Raw genomic sequence first — 27,304 nt, forward strand, 5'->3', positions numbered from 1 at the left:
GAGGCACACGCCCCTGTTCCCTGTTCTTCTTTTCTTCACTTCTCGGCTGGGGCCGGGTGTGTCAGGGGGCCATACCCTCTGAGGAGCTGTTGTTATTTATAGCTCTTCGATAAGTTTGAGTTGTTTCCCCGCGACTGTGTATGCAAGAAAGGCATTCAATAATTTCCGTGCCTTTCGGGTCGCAATACAGGGGAGCCGAGACTCTGGTTGGTTAGGGGAGTCTTTGCCGCATGTGGGGAGTCAGCAGCGTGGGGGTCGGCGCGTTGTGGTCCTCTGGTCTTCCGCGGGGCAATGTCACTGGTGTCTCGGGGGTCCGAGGTATTGGGGTGGGAGGAGGCACACGCCCTGGGGTCAGGGGCCCTACCCTCCCGCTTGAAGTGGGCCGCACGGTTCAGTAGTGGGCCAAATCGCGAGCCGTGGGCAACTATAAGCCTGATCCGTGCCGTCCGCGCTGCACTGTTTGCCTGGGCGGGTCGTAATAGAAGCGGGCCGCAACACGCTCCAAGGAACGTGCAACAGGGAGCCGCGCTTAGTTCCGCGTACTAAAGGCGTGTGGGACTCACCAGCGTGGGTCTGCATTCAAGGTGGGTCGCTTCCGATTCCACGAGGGGAGCGGTCGCCGCTCGTCGAGGGCTCTCCCGTTCCTCGAAATCCGGGCGGGTCGTCGCTGAGGGAGCCAGGGTGGGGAGCCGGAACAGGGCTCAACGGCGTCGCTGGTCTCCGACGCAGGGGTGCCGCGTAGGAGGCCCTGAAGGGAAGTTCGGGCCGGAGCTCCTTTCTCCACCAAAAACGCTCCGATTTTCACCGGAGTTTCGTCAACTGGGTGGGGGCCAGGGTCAGCAAGCTTGGGCCGTCGATGTTTAGCAGGTTGGGGGGCCAAAAGTGGGGGCTCAGGGCACTTTTGGGGGACCGTGAGACGGAGCTCACACGAGGAAGGTCTTCATCCGTGCGCCCCCTGGTGGCCAGCTTCCTTCATATCTCTTTATATTCACATCCTTCACCAAAGCTGAAAACACAAGATGCAAGGTATTCGTATAAATAGGTTTCACATGCTTGAGTGCTGCTAACATGGAGAAGCCATAAGGAATGATATAGAAGCTATAGGTCACTGAAACGGATGGTAAAGGAGAGACAGGCTTTGAGTACATGGACATGCTGACAGGATTGCGGCATCCAGAGGCATGCAGAAACAAGGCACCCAGCCGAGGTCAAGTGGATACGGAAAGTTCCAGTTACCAAGACAATGAGCCACCTGCAGAAAGTCAGGCTAAAATCCTCATAATTACAAGCAGGGCAACTTAATTTTGTGGTCTCACAAACACGTGACCCAGACGAACAGGACAATGCCCATTCAATTGAGGTAGACGAAGAGGACTGTACCTAAAGAAACAAAATGGGAAAAAGTTACAAGTGTTGCTCACAAACTGCTAACTGAATGCACTCTCTGAGGCTTAGGTGATCAAAGATTCCAATAGTAGAGAACACTTTGCACCTCCATGTTAATTCCCATTTCCTTGAAAAGATAAATGTTTTTAGAGAATTTTGGCAGAATTGGATGATTGAGGTTAGGCGCCCTGACAGGAAAGGAAAGACTATGATAGGGGCTGCAATTGGGAGCAAGTTTGTAGACACCCTGCCAGGTGGCTACGTTAATGGGATTTTTAAGAAATAGTTTGCTTCCATAAATTGCGCACACATCAGAAATTGTTAGAGCTCATTGAGCAATATTTAATCAAAAACAACACAGCCGACACGTGTTTCGAGCAACAACGCTCTTCTTCCAAGGCTGCCAATTACAACACATCATTTTTGTACATATGTAACATAATCTTATGTAATGAACCAAAAAATAACAGACAGACCCAAACATCAAAAAAGAGGGCAAGAGGGTAATGCATTTCAGTCCAAAAAATAATAATCAATGGCCAACATAGTTTTTCAAAGTTGCATTCACACAAGTAAACAATAGTCAAAAATGCCACATATAATAAGGTAAACCAATTTGCATCAAAAGGATATGGAGTGTTAGCAAAGAATATTGAGAACAATTGACGCACATTACAGAAAATAACAAAACAAAAAGGAAAGAAAAATACAATTGATTAGTCAATACAGAACTATACTGAGACCGGTCGTGTGTGTTCAAAAAAATTTTTGTTCACCCCATATGTTATGCGATTAAGAGGCAAGAAGGCCATATGAAAGAGAACTTTTACCTTTGAAGGCTTGAGTAAGAATTGTTTACTAAAGAGAAGAAAATGAAAAAACCTAAATATTAAAAAGTGATCCCAGAAATATTTGGCTTATTATCTTATGGTAAAGAACAGTTTTTGAATTGGAATCCTTACCGATTGAAAATTGTAATTACAAGCTGTGATTATATAAGGTGATTTCACTGGCTCCACTGTAAATAAAAAGTAATTTGTAAATTGTAATGCTTGCCTTGAAGTATGCACGACAAAAAACGAATACATGTATAGAAGGCATGCAGACACATACCTATAGAGTTGCAATTGCAATTGAGCACTTTGTCAAAACGAAAGCAATTGTATAATGCTGAAAAACCCAGCAAGGAGACGGCAACAGATGCAGGGGGAGACAGGAACAGACACTCACGTTAATGGTGTGCCAAACCACATAATTCACGCAAAAGAACGAGGTAGTCACATGCGTATGGCCCCTGCCTGATGCTAATCTGCAGGGGTCTGCACGAAAGACTAAACTCACCGGCGTTTCCGCACATCGTAAGGAAAACAGGAGCCTTGCGTGTACGCGCGGACGCTCCTGTTTAAGTAAAAAATGAATGCAGCATAAGAAACACACTCGAACTAAAACAAGGCACAAATCGGCAGCCATGTTGAAAGTACTCATTTACAAAGAACGAGATAATCTAATGTTGAAGAGCGAGCTTAATGTTAAGAGGAATGATTTATTTGGAACCTACGTGTTATTACTCATTTAAGAAAAAGGGGGGGAAAGATTGACATCTAGCCAATTGGCTGCAAAAGGTTGGGAATCATGAGAAATTATACTTGTTGCTAATTACAACAATGACAAAAATGTAAAACGATGAGGCAATAACTAAGCCTATACCATGAATAATTCATAGTTTGTCCTCCCCTGGGCAGACAGAGCCTCCATGAATACAATTTCCACAAAAATCAAAAAATCAATTTGACAATCTGTTAAAGTGAACCTGGGGTGAGCAAAGTTGAACACACAGGGCAGATCTTATTGCAACCATTATTTAAAAGTACATGTAGCATGTTACAACCAGCTAGTCATGGGCACTTGAGCAAAGTGACTTCAGAGGAACACTGAAAATTCATGGTCACTGTTAAGGTCAATTGATACAGTACGATATTGGCAAATTAACCTTGCTTTCAGTTGCCTGAGTTTCAAGGTCAGGTTGCCGCCACGTTGTGGCAGGGTTACTTTTGCCATGCCGGCAAACGTGATGTCGGACTTATTGTCCAGCTGATGATTGCTTTGCCAATGTGTGGCCAAGGGATATTTAGATTCTTGACTTGAGATGGTGGATAAATGCTCACGTATCCTAGTCTTGAGAGGTCGAATGGTACTGCCAATGTAATATTTTCCACAGACACACAGTATACAGTAGACGCAGAATTTAGAATTGCAATTGATGAAGGCATTCACTTTGAACATTCCCAATTTACCAAAATCAATTTGCGGGACCTCTAGTGCATAACAACACATGGAGCATTTTCCACATTTATGAAAACCATGATTAATATTCTAGCTAAACCAAGTAGTAGCAACTTGGTTGCTGGGCATAAATGATGGTGATACCAAGTTTTTTCGATTGCTTGCCTTACTGTAGATGAAATTCGGAGATGTATCCAACCACGGTGCTATCTCTTGGCCAAGCTGCAGGACACTCGCCCAGCTCACTATACTTTATGGTATAGTAAGCGGGGGATGCGGTGGACACCCCCGCAGTCTTCTGTTTAAATAAAAAGAGAAGAAAAGGACCCTGCAGCGCCGGTTCCCGATCACGGAAGTGAAAGGGAACTGGCGCTTCAGGAACCCAGTGTGAAGACAAGGTAAGTGTGGTTTGTTTATGTTGGGGGTGTGGGTGTGCTGAGGGTGTGGGTGGGGGAGTGTTATGGGTGTGTTGTGTGTGTGGGTGTGAGTTTGTATGTGTGTTCACATGAGAAAGGTGCAAACATTTGGTAGTTCGCACCTTTCTCATGCGAACAATTTGCCCGCAGTAATTTCAGCCGCGGGCAAATCACTCGGATTAGATTTTTAGACTTTCGCTGAGTTTGTGCAGACAATCAGAGTTCAAATATCCTGAAGCAAAGTTGTCCATCTCAAGGCCTCGAGGGCTCAGAAACACGTTGGGTTTTCAGGATTCCCTTTCATTAATATTAATGAGATAAATTGGCATTCACTGATTTCTTTCATGAATAATGAGGAGGGATATCCTAAAAACCCGTCGGGATTTTGACCCTTGAAGACTGGAGTTTGACCATCCTGTCCTAAAGGAAGTTCAATAACCTATGAAAGGTATTACACATGGTTGACTCACACTTAGATGATGGCTATTGATTTTGAAGAGTTTTGAGGTATTTGGAGGAGTGTTTTCTGTTTGTTGATGGTTCTTAATGCAGAATCTTGTTATATACTGTTTTTTAAGCCATGTTTCTACGCCCCTTCATCTAGGTGTTTGTTCAGTGCACCTTAGTGTCTTCTGTTAGTTTCCCTTGATAGAAAAGAACGTTAAGGGTTGGCCGTGCCCTGTAAAAACAGATAATCTTCGGTGCTGGCTGTGCACCCTGAAAATACCCAAGAACTCTTTAGGCGTGGATGCACCCTTTGAAAATACATGAGCAATGTAAGGGGTGGCAGTGCCATGTGAAAAGAACCTCAGAACTTTAGTGGGTGACTGTGCCCTGTAGTACATGACAACTTTTGCAAGTCTCTGGCCCAGCTTCAAACACATTACTTGCAATATAGTTGAAAGTGGAAGTGTTGGGTATTTTGTGTAGATTTGGGGCCTGGTGGTATTTTCTTACCGCCGAAAAATAATTTAGCAACAATCACTCCTTGTATTCAGATTGGGTTATGTATAATAATAATACAGTGAAAATGCATTATTTCAGTACACAGACATGCGTGGTTGGTATGTGTGGTTGGTATGCGTGGTTGGTGGTATTTTTGGTGAGCATAATTCCTTTGTTTTATTTGTGGCCCCAATATCGAGAACCCCTTATTTTTGTTTAGATTTTTCGTGTAATCACTAGAGAGACCTCAGGCTTGCATTTCAGGAACACCACATTTTCATTTTTAGTGTGCCACTATGGGCAATTTCTTGCTGTTTTATCTACGGCAGCGAGCTATCATGCGGTATCTATCACCAACTTATTTACGTTTGGTGAGCTATGTCCAGGGCCTCTCTTTCTGCCGACTCATAGACCTCCGGCAGACTATAACACACACAGTTAGTTATAATTGCTCATACTGAATGACATTGTGCACACAGCTGCAGCCAAATCTTATTTTTAGCTACCTTAAAAATGACAATTGCACTGTCTAAACATCTCCCCACATCATCAGCACTGTATTGGTAAATGCACAAAGGAAAGAGAAAATAAAACACACCACCCGTCTGCTTTCAGATATTTTTGTGTATTATAAAAGTTGCATTTAAACACGATCTCACTCTTTTTACAGAAAAAATGAAATAGCACAGTAGCAGCATTATTTGTGATACACTGAGAAGAGAGTGGCGGGGAACAAGAATTCAATTTGCAACATTAAACACGTGGGTAAAGCACAGGAATCTCCTTTCCTGAACTGACTGAATATTTTCGCACACACACTCAGCCCCCACACTTCAGCGAGATAATTACCAGGTTTGTTCAGCATGTAACTTCTTTGGCTGGTCGCCTTCTGGAGGGGTTCACCCAGCAAGGACAAGCATTTGCTGTCACTCAAACTGGGACTTGTTGACTGGAAATCCCAGTCTCTGCAACCAAGTTGAATCTGCTTTAGGAATCAGGCATTCCCAGCTATCAACCCAGTCCTTCTCCGAGCTGTGTCAAGATGTCTCTCCCCAGCTTCTTCCCAGAGATTATACAAGAAAACTCTGGTTACCTCCTACCAAAGGATCCTAACCAATAAAATTCTATCATGCCCTATCCACCCTCTGCACACAATGGCTTGGCTTATACAGTTGCAACTGTAACCAAACTGATTTCCTGCTTATTCGAGTCTTTGCTTCCTGCAAATACTGTGGACAGAGCGCAGATAGAAGCAAAGAAAAAAAATCTGAATGTAGTCTGAAATGAGTTTCAGCCTGCCTCATTTTGTAGTGTAGAACACATTATAATATTAATGAGTTAGCGTGTTAGTTTTTTGTTAATGAGGTTAGTTCATTAATCCTCAAATGTGTCTCCTGCAACAGAGGAATTTCAGGTAAAAAGAAAAAAAATGTGTGCATTTTGAATATGAAAAATAAAATGCGCTTTTAAATGAGAAAATGGTTTGTTTTTAACGTGTGTAGCCTGTCTTCATTTACATCTCCATATATTGCACTGGCAACACATAGCTTGAAGCAATTGCATTAAAACCATGCAGTGGCGCTGCATAAAAAAAATGCTCAATAACACATGTCTTGCTGTACCACTTTATATCAATGCATCAAACCCATGCAGTGGCGCTGTACTTCAAAAACATGCTATACATTGATCCTGTGCAGTGGTGCTGCGCTCTGTGCTCCCAAAACACACTAAACAATCCTACAGAAGGCAGCAACCGATCAGGGATATTTAGTCACAACTGCTAATACAGCTATTCATTTCCCAAACATATGCACCATGAATGAATTGCAGTCCACTGACGTGCTGGTTAACATCTTCAAATTAGGTGTGTTGGCTATCAAGCAATATTGTTTCATAGTGAAACGTCAATTGTTCAACATGCAGCACTGCAAGTCTTCTCCTGCAGTTACAGGCAATAGAGCCATTGTCACCAAAAACTCTCTCGGACTGCAGACTTGCTGGGCAAAGATTAGCGATTCTAGAGAAACTTGCACAAATGGGCTGCATACTGAACCAATACGTAACAGCCCTCAGGAGAAAGTAAATAGGCATCAAGCATCTGCATAGTGATGTTCTGCTTTCTCTTCCTGATCACCTGTCTGTATTCAAGAAGCCTGCGTCACTGTGGTGGGGGTCCCACAATGTATCCTCCCTGTAGGCTGTTCCTCCACTACTCTCAAAGCTTTTAACCAGTGCCAGTGATACCACTGCAATTCAAGAGCTAGACACGCCTGGTTCACTTTGCATAATATGGGCTGGTTGCTGTTGTTCCTGCTACCTGCATTCTTGCACCAATTGATATTGCAAGGGCTGCCGAAAAGCTTCTTTGTGCATTTGCAGAGTGTCTCTTCCTGGTGATGCTTGCACTTAAACCTCATCTCCTGAGATCTGTGGGTAAAAATGTTTACTTTTAAACGTGTGTCAACAAAGGAATCCAGCAGGTACTCCATGTTACCTATTAATTCCAGCTACCTGTGGATCACCGACTAAGGTTGAAAGCTGGTCCCTCACTAGCTATAGCACATTGGCATCACCTGACAATAACAAGGCCTTTGCTAAATTGGCCAGGATGAGCTCAAGCTGATAGACCGGCTGGAGAAACTCGCTCAGGGATGTCTTGTAATGATTAACCCCTTTGCAGGCCTGTTTGAAAGGTTAACACGCAAAGCAGATGTTAACCAGCAGTTGCCTCTGACAAAGTGTTTCAAATGCTCAAACTAAAGGTTCATTGATCACATGGACTGTCCAGCATGTGCAGAGTAGAGTTCCGTTGGGTTGCCACCAAAGGTCTTCCGGTTATGCAGTGCTAACTTGTGTCGCGCTTGAAGTTGATGAAGTTGTTTTTGTTATAGTAAGCCCGGCTGAAATTAGATCTGATCTCCTGAGCCACAAAAACCATTACTGTGACAGATTTGAAATTGCTGATGAATAATGTGACCATGAGGTGAAGGGCATGCACACATCAGGGGACTGGCATTGTCCTGACAATTGTCAATGCACCAAGGACATTTGATCCCTTGCCTGATGCAAAAAAGCCCAAATGCAAACTATGAGGCCTCTGTCACTCTGTTTCCACCTACTACACCTTCTCCCTGATGTCAGTTCCTGGTTGGCTTCTACCCTAGAACCTTACCCCTTGAATTACTCCAGAACCCCTCTTGTCTGTTGGAGGAAGTAAAGGCCATGTGTACTGTGACAGGCATGTAATCAATGCTATTACTACTAGTCCAAATGACAATGGGTAAGTGTGCTTTTTGACCCCCTAACTGGCCCCACATATCCTTGTTGTACAAATCTGCATAAATGTTTGCAAAAGGAGTATAGACCCAACTGTTTGTGCAATTTTTTTTGGATTGATGGCACTATTTAAAAAATAAAACATGGAGGAGCATTGGCAAGGAACTAAAAGCATGGTTTCACAAATATGTTTGTGTTTTATTTTTTGAAAGGTGTCATAATGTAGGTACACAAAATAGTGATATAGCTTTGGTGGCTTTGGTGACTGAGGTATAGCCTGTGGCTATGGCCTGTGCCCAGATTGTTTGTTTTTTTGTTTGTTTATTCATTTGTTAAGCGCACCAGACTCGTGAGTAAAAGGGTGCCGTAATATGGAGATGCAAGACTTACATAGTTGCGTATACACATGTTACAATATTTACATAATAGCAAGATATACATTTTTTTACATGATTACAGGATATATACAATGTACAGAAAAGGACGAAGAAATGAATAGCCAGTGAAATTAGATAAATAAACAGTAGGCACTATACAGAGGATAATTGTGCCACATGGGGCCCTTTGTAGAATACTAGGCTCCCGAGTGGGTCACAGTGCGCAAGGTCTTCAGAAACTAGTGCAAAAGTCAAAATTAGTACAGTGGTCCGCAGTTACTGCAGGATGACCAAGTCACTAAGGAGGTGGGCAGGTCCTCTAAGGGTGATGGGAGACTAAGGATCCATGGCAGTGATATGTTTTATTAAATTTCTTCTGAATTTTAGGTAGGGTTGGTCTGCTCTCAGCTCCTGAGGCAGTGAGTTTGTTGGGTGTCCTGACCCACATTTGAGCTATCATGCTGCAACATTTGGTGCTGTGGGCTTAGAAAATCCAAGATGGCCAAAAAGCCCACAAGTGCGCCAGAATCCAGGAGAACCACGCAGTTTGTGCGCACACCAAAATGGTTACCTAACTTGCCACCCACCAGTGTAAAGAAAGATCTTTGTTAACAAAATCCACTGTTACTGATGTCAAAAAGTTGCTGAAATCGTGGCTCATTGGACCACTTTAAAGAATCAACCCTTTTGTGGGGTTCCACATAACCATCTTACTGTAAGGAGCCCCATCAAAACAATGTTAAGCAAGGATTATTTACTACCATGTAAGAACCATTCCTGTTTAGAATGCATTAATCCAAGAAAGATCCCAAAATTGCATGCAGTACCAACAAAATCCTCAAGGCGGCGCTAGCGGTCTAAACTCTGACAGGAGAACTGAGTGCAGTTGCTGACAAAGGGATTTGACTCAGCTGACTTCAAAGGCTGCATTTTAATTAAAAATTAGCCACCTGCTGTTCCCAGAGGCCTGAAGCCTGGGAAACCCTCTCACCTCCAGAGATTCACACCAGGAGTTAGAATCTCACATGACCTCTTGATTGATAGAAGGCAGACTGGCTGGGAGCCTCCTGGAGACCACACAATAGACTCTTGCAATTGAATAGGATATGTTGATTTTGACTGTTTCCTGTCAACAAAGGCCTGCCTGCCAGAAGACACATGTGACTGACCCACCCAAGTCTTGGAGGCGGACTCCAACACTTTGAGAACTGAATTGAAAGCAAAATATATATTTTACAGAAACACTGATAACTCTTTGTAATCAAATGACAGAAATGTATAACTTTGAGAGCCTTAATTTAAAAAATGTACCTTCAATTCAAACCCGAACTCCAATTTGTGTGATGTTCTGGGGCAAAACCCTGCTATTTATGTATACTACAGACTCTGTGTTTAAGCTAGAGACATGTTAATTTACTGGAGTATGTATGGACAGGCCGTGTACATGTGTACAAATCTGGAGAAAAATCTGATGTTGCAAAACCACTAAAAAGCACAAAATATTGCCATTTCTGAATGCAAGTCCCCAGGAAGAGCAGAGTTTGAACAGGGGCTACCATCAGTAAATGCATGATGGATGCATGTAATTTCAAACCACTGTGTATCTATGAAGTGTGCATTTTGATCAAATATAGATTGTGTGGGCAAACTGACCAGGGAAGGATCCTCTGACCCATAAAACCTACAGCATCACTCTGACTCACAGTTCCTTCCCCAATCATGGGAGAGGGGAGAATTGGGCCAATGGGCAGTTGAGAGAGGGGCTGGCTAGTGATGCTGCACACACACCCACTTTAAAACACATAAAAGCAGACAGTCAGGGCAGATAGAGAGATTCTATTCCATCTGCTGCGGGACGCTCTGCCGGTAAAATCCATACTTTACCTCCATCAACCTCCAGAGAGCCAACATAGAGACTTCAATCTATCCACCTTCAGAGACCAAGACTTTACTTCAGAATTTGTAGCAGAGAGGTCAACTACAAGCTAAATCCCTCTTTAGCAGGCCTCAAATCATTGCCATTATCACAGCCAGGCGAGCTGTTTGAATTTTTTGCAAGAACTCTTGCCATTTGCCAGAGAGCAGTGTTGTATCCAGAGAGAGACCAGCTGAACCGGAGACCGCTGTATCCGGACCCACAGACCTGATCAGAACCAGAGACCCAGACCAGACCAGCAGAGTAGAGCTGACCCCGACGCTGTGCGCAGAGACAGTCCATGGCGAGTGAAGAAAACCTGTTGACCAGATCCGTGGCGAGGCCCATTCTATTTTAAAATATATTGTGAGTACCTAGCAGAACTGTGCAGAACCAATCTCTTAGTTAAAATAATATAATTCAATCTATTTTAATCTAACCAGAACTGTCTCCTAACTGTCACCTGTCATTTGCAAAGCTGTCACCTGTCATTTCTAGTTGCTAGCTGTCACTTGTCACTTTGAACTTTAAAATTTCAAATCTGAAAAACGACCTTTACCATATTGCTCATATCTCCATGACCGTTTGTCTTAGAGACTTGCAGTAACTTCCCTCTGAAAGCTGGGAATCTTGGCTTTTCAACAAACCTAGAACCGCATTTCTACTCCCTACACTTTTGCCGCAATCACGAAAAACGCACTCGCGAATTTTACCGCGATTTGCAAATTTCTCCACGTGTGAAAACACGAGCTTCCTTGCTTTCCTTGCTAAAAATTTGTTTGCCTCTTAAGAACCATACCTGAATCATTGCTAGAGTGAGCCTAGACTAATATTAACTTGACACCACTCACCCTGAACCTCTAGAGGGAATTAAAAGCATTTTAGCATATTTTTCACTTCATTGCCAGCACATATAAAAGAATTTTGGGCCTGTGTTTCAAACTTCTGTAGTCTAAGCTTGCTGGGGTGAACTGAATTACATTTGATTGCATTTCTGAGAACTGTGTGCTTTCCTTCCATTTCCTTGCATTGCATAAAGGGGGGAGGGGATTGCCAGAGAAAAGTGATTACATTGTTTTGTTGAAATCATATTGAGTATTTTCTGTATTGCATTTTCATTCAACATTACATCCATCTGAACTTATATAAAGTATTCTCTACCACCTTATTCTTCTGTTCCTATTCACAAGTGTGCTAGTGCCAGACTATCCATTATTGATTACTGCTCAGATTAAGTGTGATATTCAATTATTAATTATCATAAAGTGTGATATATATATCGATTGTTTAAATTATCAAATAAACCTTTTAAACTTGCAAAACAGAACTACTTCTTGGCTCAGTGGGGTCAGGGGGATTCCAAGAGAGGGGTGTTATATAGGGGTAGTCATCCAGAACGCATGAACTGGACATAAAGATATATCAATAAGGGTTTCCATTCAGTATCCCAGACTAGGCATTGACTTAGCTGTAGTGTTGAATTGAATCCTCTTACAAGTTCCAGCTTTTAGCTGCCTTAACAGTAAAGCTATTGCCCCCAATGGTGGTGAGCTTGTATTTTGGAATCGTCAGACAGTTAGTATTCCTAATTCTGATAGGTCTGAGAGAAGTTCTTCTCTGGAGTTTGTCTATGAGGTAGCTGGGGGCAGCGTTGTTGAGGGCTTTGTGAGTCAGGGAAAGCGTTTTTAGTAGTATTTTGTTGAATGTAGATAGCCATTTGTGTTGACGTCTCAAGGAAGAGATGTGAGTTTTTTTATTTATGCCTAAGGCTGCTCTTAAAGCATTATTCTGAAGTGTTTGGAGCTTTTGAGTGGTAGATTTGTTTGCACCACTGTATAGGGCATTACAGTAGTCAATTCTGGCCAGGATCAGACAACTATTGTCAGAGAGGAACGGTTTAGCAGCTCTGAGTAATTTGCAGGTGTAAGCCGTAGCAGAGGTAAGGGATTTGACCTGTTTATCAAAGGACAGTGTGGAGTCCAAGTAGAATCCAAGGGTTTTTACTTCCTTGGAAACTTTAATGGTATTGCCATCAATATTGAATGATGAGAATTCTTGGCCTACTTTTTTGATATTAGCCTGCGAACCCAGAATTATAAGTTCAGTCTTATCATCGTTCAAACACAGGCCATGAGTGGCCATCCATGCTTGGATGATAAGGTAAACTTTGTTCAATAAGCCCGTGTCCGTACCGTAATCCCCAGAAAGTGGGAGGAGAATCTGAGTATCATCTGCATAATTAGTGTAGGTGATACCCAGCTGGTCCAGATCATCGAACAGTGGCTTAGTGAAGCTATTGTAAAGGGTAGGCGAGACGCAGGACCCTTGGGGAACACTGCATAGGATGGGTGTGGGGTCGGCAGCTGCTGAGGGGGAGAAGACTCTCATGGTTATCTCGCTCCAGAAGGACTCAATCCATTTGATGGCACCCGTGGATAAGTGAGCTGCAGAATCAAGGTGCCGGCATAGGACCTTGTGGTTGACCAGATCAAATGCGGCAGAGAGGTCAAGTAGGAGCAAGAGTACTGTCCTTCCTTTGTCTCTCAACTCGTCTATTTGGGACTTTAGGTCGATTAGGGCTGTCTCTGTTCCATGTAGTGCACGGAAACCAGATTGTCTGTTGCCTAGAAGTTTATGTAATTCCAAGTGTTTTTGAATTTGAATGTAAGCGGCTTTATCCAATATTTTTAGTAGAAATGGGACCGTGGTAATGGGCCGGTAGTGGGTGGGAATAAGAGGATCTAGTGTCTGTTTCTTGAGGAGGAGTAGCACCCAGGATTGTTTAAGGTTAGCAGGTATGGTACCTGTAGCAAATGAGGCATTTATCAGTTTAGTTATAAATGGAGAGAGTTCTCTGGCAGCATCTTTTATTAGCTGTGCTGGGCAAATATCGCCTTTACAGTTCGAGGGCTTCAAAGATAGGATGATTTTTTCTACCTCTAGGGTAGACATTTTGGAAAAATGGAAGGTATTATTGTGTGCCGATGGTGACTCGTTAGGCAGGAGGTATTGTCAGAGGCATGGGGGAAGGCCATGCCCAGACAATCTGATCAATGGCCATGACCACCAGGGACCGGCAATGGGGTTTCAAGTGGGCATTGTCACCAGGGCCCAGCTATGTCATAACCTTTTTTCAAAATCGGGATAGGATTGAATGGGGAAAAAAATGCGGTTGAGGCTACAGCCCGAAGTGCTGAACGGGATTGCAGCAAACTTGTGCGAAGAGCATCAACAAGAACCTGAAAGCATGCTTTTACAAATCTGTCCTGTGTTTTATTTTTTGCAAAGTGTAAAATTATAAGAACAAAACATAGTGATATAACTTTGGTGCCTGGACAGTGGGCCGGCCCTCAGTAAGGATATATGTCTATTCTGATTTGCTTGTTGCGGTATGAGGAACGGCCCGAAGCCCTAAGTTTGAATGGTAAAAAACATTCTGGTCACTGCTACAGCCAAAATTGCTGGAATGGATTGCAATACCTGCGCGAGGAGCATCAGCATGGATCTGAAAGCATGCTTTTGCAAATCTGTACTGTGTTTTCTTTTTTCCAATGTGTCAAAAGTAAGTATACAAAAAATTGATATACCTTTCATGTCTGGACACTGGGCCTGACCTTCGGCAAGGCCAAATGTCTACTCTGATTTGCTTTTTGGGGCCTGCAGTATGACCGACGCCCATGCCCCATGGATTGTGGAGACTGGTCAAGGCTGCAAGCCATGAGCACTGGCCATTGGTCACATTCTGAGGGTATAGTGGACACTGAAATAGGACGCAGGGTAGGTGCAGTGGATAACGGCAGTGGTTTGGTAGGGCTAGCGTCATGGTCGAGCATCATGCCGAAGAGAGTTCAACCATGACTTGCATCCCTAGCATGCGCTGTTGATAATGACACACATCAGTATGCACTGCAAAAAATGGTTGTTAAGGAGGTTTATAGTTTTTTCATATATGTTAAAAGAGGAATTATTAATAACTTATGTACAGAGAAGTGACATCATGAAACCTTTTCTCTAATAAAAACCCATACAATTCATTGAAAATCCTTTGTTAAAGGAACAGTATGGTTAAGTTGCACTTATAAAAAACTATTTAATGTATTGAAAAGAAATGTGTCAAAGGGACGTAAAGGTTGCAAGATAAAATCGAAAAAGAAATTCACCAGTTATGGTAAGCTATGCAACCATAAACAGCGTCACCACCATGCACTGTTAAGACTAACACCCAGCACATTAAAAGCCCAAACATCATCAGGCATAGCAGCGAATAGTCTACATGCCATCATTGCAGAAAATTTCAAATTTCAGTTGGAACCACTGAGAGATCTGGGCGGGCTCTGGGAACACTAGGACCTTGCCTGGGATATTCCAGCACGAGTGGCAAGGTATCGCAAAAAACACATACGCAGGTGGTTGAGTCAGTGAAATCACTTCATGAGCTGGGGTCGAGAGCCTGTAATTGCAGGTAACTGTCCGATCAACCAACCAAAGTAACCTTCAATGGGGTCAATGGCTCTTTGTGTATCGATTATGTTTTATTTTTGGCTAGTGACTGGAACGCTTTTAAATCTTTCAGTGACCTTGAACAACCGGAAAGTGACCATAAACCATTGAGTACACGTTTCCAACTCCCTCAGAGCGTAGGGCACAGTTCTCAAGAAAAGGGACTCATGGCACCAATAGTTCAGGTTGGCCAGGCCCTAAAAAACATTAAATGGGATGAATGATGGGGCTTAAATACAAAGACTAATATTCATGCAGCGTCCCTCGAATATCGTGAGATAATCTGTGTGCCAGGTTGTAATGACCAGGTGGTCCTGAGTGAATTTGAGGCACTGGCAGGTTCGCTGACACCTATTCTAACATGTGATGGGTCTACGGTTGGAAAAAGTATAGTGCAGTTGGTATGACTTTAATTGTAGCTGAGCTATATCAAAACTGATTTTTAAAAGCTGACTCAATGGTGGACAGAGAAAAGCCTAAACATGCACATGAGTCTTATAAAAATATTGTGAATGCTAAGAAAGCAGCCTTCTTACAATCAAAATGGGATGAGCTCCAAGAATCAGCTGCATTGGGAGACCAAGCCAGATTTTAGAAACTGGTAGCAGGTAAGGAGGTTAATGGTGACAATACTCTCCAATGTTGCATTAGGGCTGATTTTTGGGTAGAACATTTCCCGCCGCTATATGATTGCGGTCCTGCTTCTGCAGACCCTTTATGCCAGTCTTTATCTGGCACTCAAAGTGAGACTGGATATGTCTTTGAGCTAACATTGGAGGAGGTTAGTGATGCCACATCCTTACAGAACTTTATAAGGATGAACCATTAGTTCTGGGCCCTAATGCTGTACTGACTTTTTAATGATACTATTCATTAAAGTCTTATTACCGATTCATGTCATGAAGCTGAATTACTGGCCATTTTTAAGAAGAGCGATAGGGGTGTGCCAGAGAACTGTCACAAAATCTCACTCCGGGATCGCATGAGAAAAATGTTCACCAAAGCTATCTTGAGACATCTTCAGGAGTGGGTGGATGAAATTGAGCTTATTAGTCGACTCCAAGCAGGCTTCCAATCTGGAAAAAGTACACTCAAGGAAGGTTTTCAGCTCTATACAACTTAATTTAATCTTTGTGGATTTGATGGGGTACTGCACGGCCTACATTGGCAGGTCCTGGGGAGGAAGAACCTCCCCAGGCATCTTATATCTTCTGTGCAGGCCTTATATCAGCCCCATCATCCAGTGGCCTGTTGTAGTTTAGCGGGCAATGTCACAGCCCCATATGGGGTGAGCAGAGGAGTCAGGCAGGGCTGTGTCCTCGCTCTGCTTCCTTTTTGCCTTGATATTAATGAAATCATTGAAGACCTACTAGTCCATAGTCTTGACCCACCCGAATAAGGCAACAATCACATTCTGGCCTCTTTCATGCAGATGACACGGTCCTCCTTTCCACTTCGCCTATAGGTTTAAAAAAGTCTAGGGACCGCTTCCTGCATAGGTTATCTGACCTCGGTCTGGTACTAAACATTGTTAAAACCAAAGTTATGAGTTTCAGACCAAAATATACTAACGGTCCGATTCATGGAATAGTGCGCAGAGATCCTGCAAAGTCTGTACACCGAAAAACGACTATGCGCGAACTAGCGAGCAGACGTTTTTCTGCACTTTCTGCATATTCATGGAATTGTTTGTGCAAAGCAACTTTATATGCAAGTCACGGCCAGAACACCTCTAACACGCCCCCACGCAAAGCAAAAGCAGCCAGAAAAGTTACCTTTGCGCGCTCCCCCCCAGACACAAATACATGGAACCTTTAAACAGTACTTGGCATGCCCCGCAAGCAGGCCTGTATCTTGGGGATCTTCTGCGGGGTGCCAATAACAGTTACTGCCATGCTGACAACATGCATATGATTTACCGTAAATTCTGCGTGTGAACCCCTGTAAACTAGCCCAGCACCCCACCACGATGCATATGCCTTTGGGTGGTGGAAGATCGAGGGATTTGCATGGGCACTTCGCAGGCGAGAGGTTGCACGGTCACATCCATGAATACGCTTTGTCGTGCACATTTGTGGGTGTGCTATTGACTGCCTGAGGCCCGTCCCTAAAGCTCACTTTTTCTCCTGTTCTTCCTCATTTTCTGAGTTCTGCCCCTACTATGCCCTCTGCGCAGGCTGCGCCCTTGCTCTGTTTGGTGTGTTGCGCAAGGCACTTTCGCTTGAAGAGACGTGCAGAGCCTGCGCAAACTCAACACAAGTCCTGGAAAAGTCCTGCACAGTCCATTCCATGAATTGACGAACAGTATGTCACCCACAGAATGGCATGCAAATCACTCATTTTCCATGCAAATGATTCCATGAATCAGGCCTTAAGACAAATTGCGCATCATGGCAGATGGTGCTAGGCTGGAGCATGTAGAAACTTTTTACTATTTAGGAATACGTTTTGTTGAGACAGGGTTGTGGTCTGAGCCAGTTGAGAAATCGACTATCAGTCTGGCAAAGTATTGTGAGGGAGCAAGACGTTTTTCCGCACACAGTAAAGGTACTGTGTCAACCATTTTTGACATATACAGGAAGCAAGCCAAAGTGGCTGCACTTTATGGGGCTGACATCTGGGGCTTTACCAGCCCCCAACCTCTTCAATCATTAGAGAATACTTTCCTGAAAGCTTTGTTCACTATGACACACAGTTCACCTAATGATTAACTCCAGATCAAGGTGGACTTTAGCCTGATTGCAGAAGATGCCAGGTTAAGACCAGCATTGTATTGGATAAGGCTTTGGAGGTTTTGGCTGGCTTTTTTAAAGCAGATTTTTTTATGAAACAACTCATCACATTTTTAATTTTTTTATTTTTGGGTGGGGGTTCCCCCACAATTCCCCCACCCCCTTTAATTTTTTATATATCCCCGAACACCCACACCCAATATATATATTTTTCCACCCCCCCCCCAAAGAATTCGATGAGTTTGTTCGTCAAAAAAATTGCATTAAGATAACTTGCAAAAAAAATCCTGCGATGAAAGGACGTCGTACCAGTCCAACATGCGGTACAGCTGAAAACACTGTTCGGCACTTCCAGCTTTTTTTTTTAAGACTATAGGGCCTTGAGAAGATTATATCTCAGGCTGATATTTAACATACAGGTGGTTCTGATGACAACTGATGCAGTGGTCCTTTGCAAGTCTACTGACAATTTGGACATTGTTTACTGGGTCTCGAAGTTTATTCATCCGGCTTGGCTACGCCGCTCCCAGGTTCAAAAACAGAATGGGCTCACACTGTTAGGTAGAGCTTCATTATGCTCAGTTTTATTGTCGAGTGACCTATTTTTATTTCTTTTGGTTTTATCTCTGCACTTATGATAAGGACTTTTGATATAATTTGGTACTACAGTAAGCTTTTATTACTAGTATGCTACTGTCTTTAACATATAACCATGCTTTCACTATGGTCTTATGTGTTTGTGCTGTTTATATCTTTTACATTTGTGACAACGCCCAGACCCGAGGGTATCCCAGCATTAGATATATAGTAGGTAGAGTGCTAGGAACAGAGTGATAGTAAGAGGCAAGATGATGAAGTTGCGTAGTCATATTTATCGAAGAACCAGGTTTTGCTGGGTTTCTTCAAATAGGTGTAGGATTGTTCTTTTCTAATGTGGGCTGATAGTGAGTTCCAGAGTGTTGGGCTTTGACACATAAGCTGATTTGTTTGGTTCTATAGTTCTTGATGCAGGGTGTTGTTAGCAGTGTAATGGAGCTGGATCATAGCGCCCCTTACCCGAATCTTTTAAGAGCGACATATGTTGAGGTAGATACAATGGTGGGCGATGGATAGAGTTTGGAAGTTCGGTTGGGCTTTGATTGAGAGCCAATGATTTCACGTCTGGTTGCTGTGATATGGTCTGATCATTTAAGGCCCAAGGCTGCTCACAGCACCTTGTTTTGTAGCAGTTGTAGTTTGGATACATTTTCTGCAGTGGTGCCCATGAGAAGGACACTGCAATAGTCTAGTTTAGTGAGGATCAATGCTTGTGCGAGTGTGATACAGTTGTTTGCTGAAAGGAATTGCCTGCTCACTGACATTAGCCTTGCAGTGTAGTCTGTTTAGCATGCTAAGGCATTGATATGCCTGGTAATTTTATAGGTCAGCTTCCAGGTGGACCCCTAGTGTCTTAATGTGCTTATAGACTGGGATGGTTGTGTTGTCAATGCAGAAGGATGCAAAGGTTGTGTCCAGGAGTTTTTGGTGAAATAGGGAGCCCATAAAGAGGAGTTCCGTTTTGTTGACATTTAAGAATAGATTGTGGAAGTTCTGAATTGTGCTGTAAACTGAGTTGATAGTGGCAGAGTCTTGGGTGTGATCGCCCGTGATGGGGAAGAGTATTTGCGTGTCATCTCCAAAGTTAGTGTAGATGATATTGCTGGCATCCAGGAGATCAAACAGTGGTTTAGTATAGGTGCTGTGGAGCGTAGGTGAAAGACTGGAGGGGCAGGGATAGGGTAGGCAGTGACATCACCAATGACGGCTCTAGTGGTGCGTTCACTGAGGAAGGATCTGATCCAGGCAGCAGCCTGGGGAGAGAAATGGAATTTGTTGCTGTGGTGTTGTGGTGTTGGCACAAGATGTTATGGTCGACTAAATCAATGGCTGCTGAGAGGTCTAATAGCAAGAGGATAGCCAAGTTGCCAGAGGCAAGTGTCTTGTGCATTTGGATTTTTAAGTCCAGTAGGGCGGTTTCAGTGCTGTGTTTGGGACGGAACCCTGACTGTCTATTGCTGAATAGGTGTTTTTGTTCCAAGAACGTTTGGACTTGAGCATAAGCAAGAAGGTCCAGGTTTTCAGTAGGAAGTGTACAGAGGTGATGGGGCAATAGTTAGTGGGGATGGTGGGGTCTAGCAAGGGTTTTTTAAAGAGCGTTGAGATCCAAGCAGATTTAATGTTGGGAGGTACAATGAAGGTAGAGAATTAGGCGTTGGCAAATTCAGTGATAATACGTTCTAGTGTAAGGGCACAACGTTTCATAATGTGGGCAGGGCACAGGTCACCTTCACAGATATTGGGTTTTAGTGCTTGAATGATGTCTAGAACTAGTTCTGGCATGACTTTGCAGAATATAAAAGGGGGATTAGTGGGTTGTTTGTTCCATTGTATTGGGATGAAGGACAGGTTGTGGGGCTTTCGCAGTCAGCAGGGTCTTTTTAGAATTAATTTTAAGTAGTAGAGTGGAGATTTTGTGAGACAGGGCATTTTTTATTGTAGTGCACTGGGCTGTGTCTGCTTGGGAGCCAGCAGTAGGCGGGAATTGGAGTTTCTAACTCTCTAAGGATAGAGAATAATTCTTTTGTGTTAGACCTAGCATTGGTTATTCGGGCATTGCAGCAGTTTGATTTGCCTGCTATTATTACTTTCTTATAGGCCTTTCTAGGTTTCTGCGTAAGGTCACCAGGTCTTCAGAGAACCAGGTGTTTTTGGGCTTGTGAGGTTTGGAGATTTTGTTTTTTAATGGGGCATGTTGGTTGAGAGTTTTGAGAAGGCTTGCATTGAGTTGCTTGGCAAGGTCTGTAGGAGAGTGAGGTAGTGCTTGGGTGTTTGGACTGAGCACTGCTAGAAGGGTAAGCCTTAGAGCTTTGTGCGTCTCTGAGGCATGGCTGTCTGTAGATGAGGAGTATATTGAAGGTGGTTTGGGGGTCGGTAGTGAGTTTCAAGAGCAGCATTTCATACCCAGGTGTGGTGGGTATTGTGCAAGGCCTGATCTGCAGGAAGGATTTGGAGATGATGGCGACTCCTCCGTCTATGGTGTTGGTGTGGTCTGTCCTTAGTTTTGTGTATTTGGTTGGGATGGCTAGGGAGAGCAAAGGGCCAGAGGCATAATGAAGGCAGGATTTGGTAGTGGCTAATTAGTCCAATTGGTGTTCTAGGATGAGGTCCAACGCATGCTGATCAAAGGCCTCATGCTGCTGAACATGGTAATGTAAATTCGACTGACTACGAATTTGATTGGCCATGTTTATGGTTATTAGCTTGTATAATGTATTGTATCTTGGTATCAAGCTCTTTGAAGAAGCTGCCTTTTTTGATTGAGAAGGTTTGTTGGTTCTAAATCTGCACTTTTCTCTGGTTAATGATGCTATGCCTTGAACAAGAACGAAGATGTGACCTTGTTATTAGCACTTCAATGCTAGCTAATACTGTTAGTATATTTCAATGCTGTTGTTTTAAAATTACAATTTTTAATACTTGGAGCCAGTGTTGTGATCAAAGCAAGGACTCACTTTCTGTGTGTTTCTATTATGTGACTGTGTATGATGTAAACCTTTATGGTAGTATGCAGGATAAAGTTCATGAAATTAAATAAATGAAAATAAATGTAGTTAGTAATTACCTTTATTTGGTATGGCGAAAACTGTGATGATCACACAGCTGACCAAAGGACGCATCCCAATCCTTCCCAAGGCAGTCATGAGAGAAAAACAGGAATTGCAAGTTGCATACTGTGTAGCCTGCTGCCTGCAGTGCATGGCATGCTAGTCTCTATCAACATTGTTTGACCCAGAAGTGATTGGTTGCGAGAAATAATGTCAGCAGATACTGTTTTCCTGGAATATTTATCTGCACTCACTTGCTTGGTTTGATGAGTATGAGTTATCCACATTTGATTATCATGTGCAGCTCTTTGGAAGTAAAGCAGCACCATTGTCATGCTAACAGTGCTACACACATACGTAAATGCTTGTAGTATCTGACCGGAGGGGTGTTTAATGGTATCTGCGAAAAACGTGGAAACTTTGTGAAGTTTTCAAATGTTTATGGTACACTTCATAAAGTGTGTGAAGGCAAAGAACCGCTATTACGCATAGCCTTAGTAGGAAGTACAGTTCATGTTATCCTTTGTTACCATCCTTTGCCGCATAGACTTGCACATGCCATAGTTCTTGGGTCCCTTGGCTGTGGCACCACTGCCATAGCGCAGCTCTTTATGCACTCCTTTCGTTTACATGGGCTCCTCTCCACAGAAGCAGTTCAACGTGTAATGTGCACAGCAGTGTTGATCCAAAAAGAAGCACAGGAAGAAGACTGCACAAGTCAACGCCGAAAATCTGAAGTGCATCGTCCAACATGACAGATACGGTCAACATGTGAGGAAAAAACAGTCATATTGTGACACAAATAAGCAAATGAAATGGGATGGAACACAAAATAAAACATACATATCAATGTCCCAAACAACAGAGAATGAAAGTGTGTCTGTAAAAGCAACATTGGCACATCTCTCCCCTACTTAGCTCTACTCTCTCCTACAACATGGTCACACTGGAACAGTGCTTCCAGCAGGGTATACTTCGTATGCATCACAAAGCAGCTGATTTATACGAGGGTCCATAAACAGACACTGAAAGGTCGGGCAGAGACCCAAGCACTCGCTAACCAGACCTTATAAATAAACCACTGGTTCCATTGATCTTCAGAGACATGCTTTTATGTGTTTGTTATATGCATTGACAGATGTTATGGATCCCTATAAATGCTACTAATAAATATATGCTGTGACAGGGCAGATAATTCATATGGAACAGCATCCCCTCATCTAGATTTTAACAAAAGTCTTTGATTTATGTTTCAGATTCGATTACCTGTTTGCTGTGTCCCAGTGACCAGTGGCCAAACCAAAGACATACAGCATGTGTAAAGAAATTAATAGAATTCCTTTCTCCTAAGGAGCCACTGGGGGCCACCCTGACTGGGGTGGCTGGGTTCTCTTCTATTGTGACAGTTTCAGTTTTGGTCATCTTCATCAGGCACAGCCACACTCCAATTGTCAAGGCCAACAACCGGGAACTCAGCTACCTTCTCCTGGGGGCCATCCTGCTGACATTTCTGTGCTCTTTCCTCTTCTTGTTGGAACCTCAGCCAATAGTCTGCTTAGTCCAACAGTCTACTTTTGGTATCACATTTGTTCTATGTATTTCTTGCGTTTTGGCCAAAACCATCATGGTGGTAATGGCTTTCAATGCGATACGGCCAGGCAGGCATATGAGGTGGTGGCTGAGCCTTCAGGTTTCTTTGGCTACAATCACTGTTTGCACCCTGGGTCAAGTGCTCATCTGTGCCGCCTGGCTGCTGTTCTGCCCTCCTTTCCCAGAGAAGTACTTGAAACTGAAAACTGCCACCATCATCTTCGAGTGCAATGAATGTTCGGACACAGCCTTCTGGTGCATGATGGGATACATGGGCCTTTTGGCGTGTGTCAGCTTCCTGGTGGCCTTTCTTGCCAGGGACTTGCCCGACAGCTTCAACGAGGCCAAGTGGATCACGTTCAGCATGCTGGTGTTCCTAAGTGTGTGGATGAGCTTCGTCCCAGGCTATCTGAGTACGCAGGGGAAATACATGGTGGCCGTGGAGATTTTTAGCATCGTATCTTCCAGTGCTGGATTGCTTGCATGTATTTTTATGCCCAAGTGTTACATCATATTAATGAAACCTGAACTGAACATAAGGCAACAACTACTCAGGAAAGGAACCACACATAATTGCTGAGCCATGGCATACTGAAGGTATACGTATAAAGCTATGCCACAGTTCAGCTCCATGGGTGGAATTTTGTGAAATAATGCAGTGTACACACACCTGGAATGATGGCTCGGAAGGCAAAACACACTTTCTTTTATTCATACGTATGTGCAAAAGTATAAAAAAGTATATTCAAAATATAGTCACACCTTGAAACACTTGTGTATAGGCGCATTATAAATGCCATATCATATCGAAAGACGTATACACACTGGGGCTCAGGTTTGTCAGTGGCATAACGTGATTTAAAGGCGTCATCACGCCAAGCAAAATTTTCATTGATTGCGAGCATGGCAGGGAGTGTTTACAATTACAATTAAAACCCGCCCCAACATTACATGTCGGTGAGGGTTTAATTTCAATTGGGAACACACTGCTTACCATGTGCTTATAGTAAGCAGTGTTCTGAGTCGAAAGGAAATTCGTCCCCGTGGTCGAGCACCACTTGCCAGTACAGTTAGGGTTTGCCTGACACTTAATTGACCTTGTTTCTGTGTACTCATCTTTTCTCTACGCTCACTACTCAAAACTGGCCTCACTGTTGGTTGGTTCTCCTTGACCTATCAGCCGCGTTTTGATATGGTTGATCATGCTGCTCTTCTTACTTCTCTCTGATTTCGTTCTTATCTTTCTAACTGTATCTATTCAGTCTCTTGGGATGGACCCTTCTCTTCTGTTTTCCCCATTTCTCACTGCGTGCCTCAGGACTCTGTTTTTGGCCCTTTACTCTTTTCTCTGTACCCTATCCCTTTTGCTTCTAATATTTCTATGTTTGGCCTTACCTGTCATATTCAGCTTCTTCTATAATTTTCCTCATTCTCAGACACTATTCTCCCTATTCTTTCTAACTGTCTCCTCTCCACCCAGGCCACAATCTTCATCTCAATCCTTCCAAAACTGTAGTACCCAGTTTCCCTTCCATAAAATTCCAGCTCCGATTTCTCCCCTCTCTACTTCCTTTCCCCTGTCGTGTCTTCCTATATCTGCCCATAATATCAGTGTTCTCTTTGACATTTCCCTCTGGTGTACTTCTAAATATAGTATGTGAATCAGCAAAGAATGAGTGGCCTTAATTAACGTATGTATTAATAACTATATACATGTATTCTAATATCTTTCTGTCGGAACATAGATAATGCAAGCCCTTCTCTCTCCGCAGCTCCAACCGTCCTTCTTCCTCCGCCTCACGCATCCCGTTCCATGGAGCTCAACACTCTGCATTGCATTATAGGTTCCATGATGCAATGCAATCCTGACACTACACATAACCTTTCTTTAACAGAGGTGCCTCCGGTTTTTCCACTTATCTGTATAGACATCGAGGTAATGTGGTCTTCGATGACCCCTGCCCCATCTCTAAGTGGATGGTGATATATCTGTTGTATCTGAAATGGAAAACTTTACAGCTCTCGCAACATCACTCTCCACACCAACTTCATCGCCCACATCAACTTTCCGTCTCCCCATCTCTTCCACATGTCTTGATTCTACCACCATCACCTTTCCATATTCCACACCCTGCCATCCTTCGTCCTCAGTGCATACCTAGACCACTGACAGCCATCACCACACAATGCAAAGGGTAATTTGATCCTGTCTGTTGTCTTGCGCAGCCTTGTTCTTCATCTGACTCACTAGAATCCACTCTTCCACACCAACCAACTTCACCTCCATGCCTGACACATCACCCATCCAACTGTAAAAGAGCCTTGTTGTGCCCTTTCTTCCTCTCCTATGTTCAAATGGAGAAATTCCTGTGGTGCAGTGTGGGGTAAATGTTTGGGCAACAATCGTCCATTTCACTACTTCCTTGCACTCCTTTCCATTGGACCATACCCATCTGGTGGCTTCCTTAATTATTCTGTTACACCTTTCCACAATTCATTTAGTTTGTGAATGATATATGGCACTGGTCTTATGGACAATGGCTCTCCTTTCTAAGTACATTTCCATTTATTTTGACTTAGACTGTGAACCATTATTAGTGAGAACTACCCCCGGGTAACCCTCACACTTACATACATGCTCATCATTCTTTTTGTGATGTCATGAAGTGTCATCTCCATCTCCGCCCACCTTGTTAGAACATCAACAACCACTATGCAGTACGTCTGACATCTATCACTCCATATTGGCCCAAGCACATCAATCGCTAATTTCTCCCACGGTCTACATCAGTAAAAGCCATGGGACATCGCTTACTCACACACACACATTGTCACTATTAGCACAAAGGATACAATCCCTAATTCTCTTCTCAATCTGGACATTGCACGCAGGCCACCAATAATTGTTCCTTATCACGTGCTTTAGCTTCACAATCATATACAAGGAATATTATGTTCTCCTTCAATCCTTCGGGTCGCACCAGTTTGTCTCCGCTCATGGGAATAACATTACATACATGTAGTTTATTAAGTTCCATAATCCTTCAACACCTGCTTCTCTCTCCGTGTCTTTATTCAATTCTCCTTCCAAGCAAGTCTTTAGTGATGGTATGCATTTTGTCGTCTTTTTCATTCCTCATACCACTCCTATTTAGAAATCGCAGGTTCCTATAATTCGCCAATTGCATCCTGCTCCTCATTGTCATTCCCGGCCTCTACACTATTAGTTAGCCGTGACGAGGTCCCACCTTTGTTGCCACTTGAAGCAGGTGACTCGGCAAAGAGTGAATGGTGTTAAGTAATGTATTTATTAATAGCTATAGACATGTATTTTAATAACCTTGTGTGGGAACATAGATAATGCAAGCCTCACTTGCCCTGCAGCCGTCCTTTTTCATCTGCCTCATGCACCCCGTTCCATGGAGCTCGGCACGCTGCATCGCATCATAGGTTCCATGACACAATGCAATATTGACATTACACTAATCTTGCCTCTATCTCAAGGTCTTGTAGATTTCAGCTTTTAAATAATCAAGGCCTTTGGTTCCGTATTTACCTAACTTTTCTATTGCTCTAGACTCTGCCTTGGTATTCGTCCTAAGCACCTATCACTTCTCTGCTCTACATGGCATGCCTCTATACTTGTAATGTTTTTCCTTTCTCCCATGGCTCCATTGCAGCTTCTCAACAACATATTCATTGGCTCTCTTTTGAGAATCGGCTCTTCCTTAATTTCCTTTGTATTGTCTTTAAATCTCTATAAGGTCTTGCGCCCCCATATCTTTCATCTCTAACTTTCTACACCCCCTCTGGCTCTGATCGCTCATAATCTCTTTTTCTTTAATCTGTCCCTTGCCCACCCTGTGCTTCCTGACGTTTCCGATCTTCCCCTCTTCTAACTCATAAATATTGGAACTCTTTCCCTCTCTCACTTCGCTCTCTGTCTTCCTTCCTTCTTTTTAAGGCTCACCGTAAGACTCATCTTCTTTCTTCTTTTATCTTCATGTACCCTGACTTAGCCAGTCAGATAGCACAGTGAGTAGAGTGCTCGCTGTGACATCCGTATAGAGCCTTCGGGTGCAGGTTCGAATTCCGGTAGGGCCAAAGTCAGCCTTTCATCCTTCTAAGGACGATAAATGAACACCACACACCACGCAGCGCTCAGGTGCCTCAGGGTTCCTAGCGCTATTTAAATGCAAAATAAAATGAAGAAATAAAGCACATTTTATTGTACCGCCAC

The 27,304-nt window shown here is 43.3% G+C and overlaps 1 protein-coding gene across 1 annotated transcript; it reads left to right on the top strand.

The window, feature by feature from the left end:
* Nucleotides 1-230: 230 nt before the first annotated feature.
* Nucleotides 231-23,644, top strand: LOC138470887 (vomeronasal type-2 receptor 26-like). Its single transcript, XM_069609038.1, has 2 exons — nucleotides 231-318; nucleotides 22,731-23,644. The coding sequence occupies exons 1-2, from the start codon at nucleotides 231-233 to the stop codon at nucleotides 23,642-23,644; spliced, it is 1,002 nt and encodes a 333-aa protein (XP_069465139.1).
* Nucleotides 23,645-27,304: the final 3,660 nt, after the last annotated feature.

This window comes from Ambystoma mexicanum, chromosome 1p, assembly GCF_040938575.1.
Source record: "Ambystoma mexicanum isolate Mex_15411 chromosome 1p, UKY_AmexF1_1, whole genome shotgun sequence".
NCBI lineage: Eukaryota > Metazoa > Chordata > Amphibia > Caudata > Ambystomatidae > Ambystoma > Ambystoma mexicanum.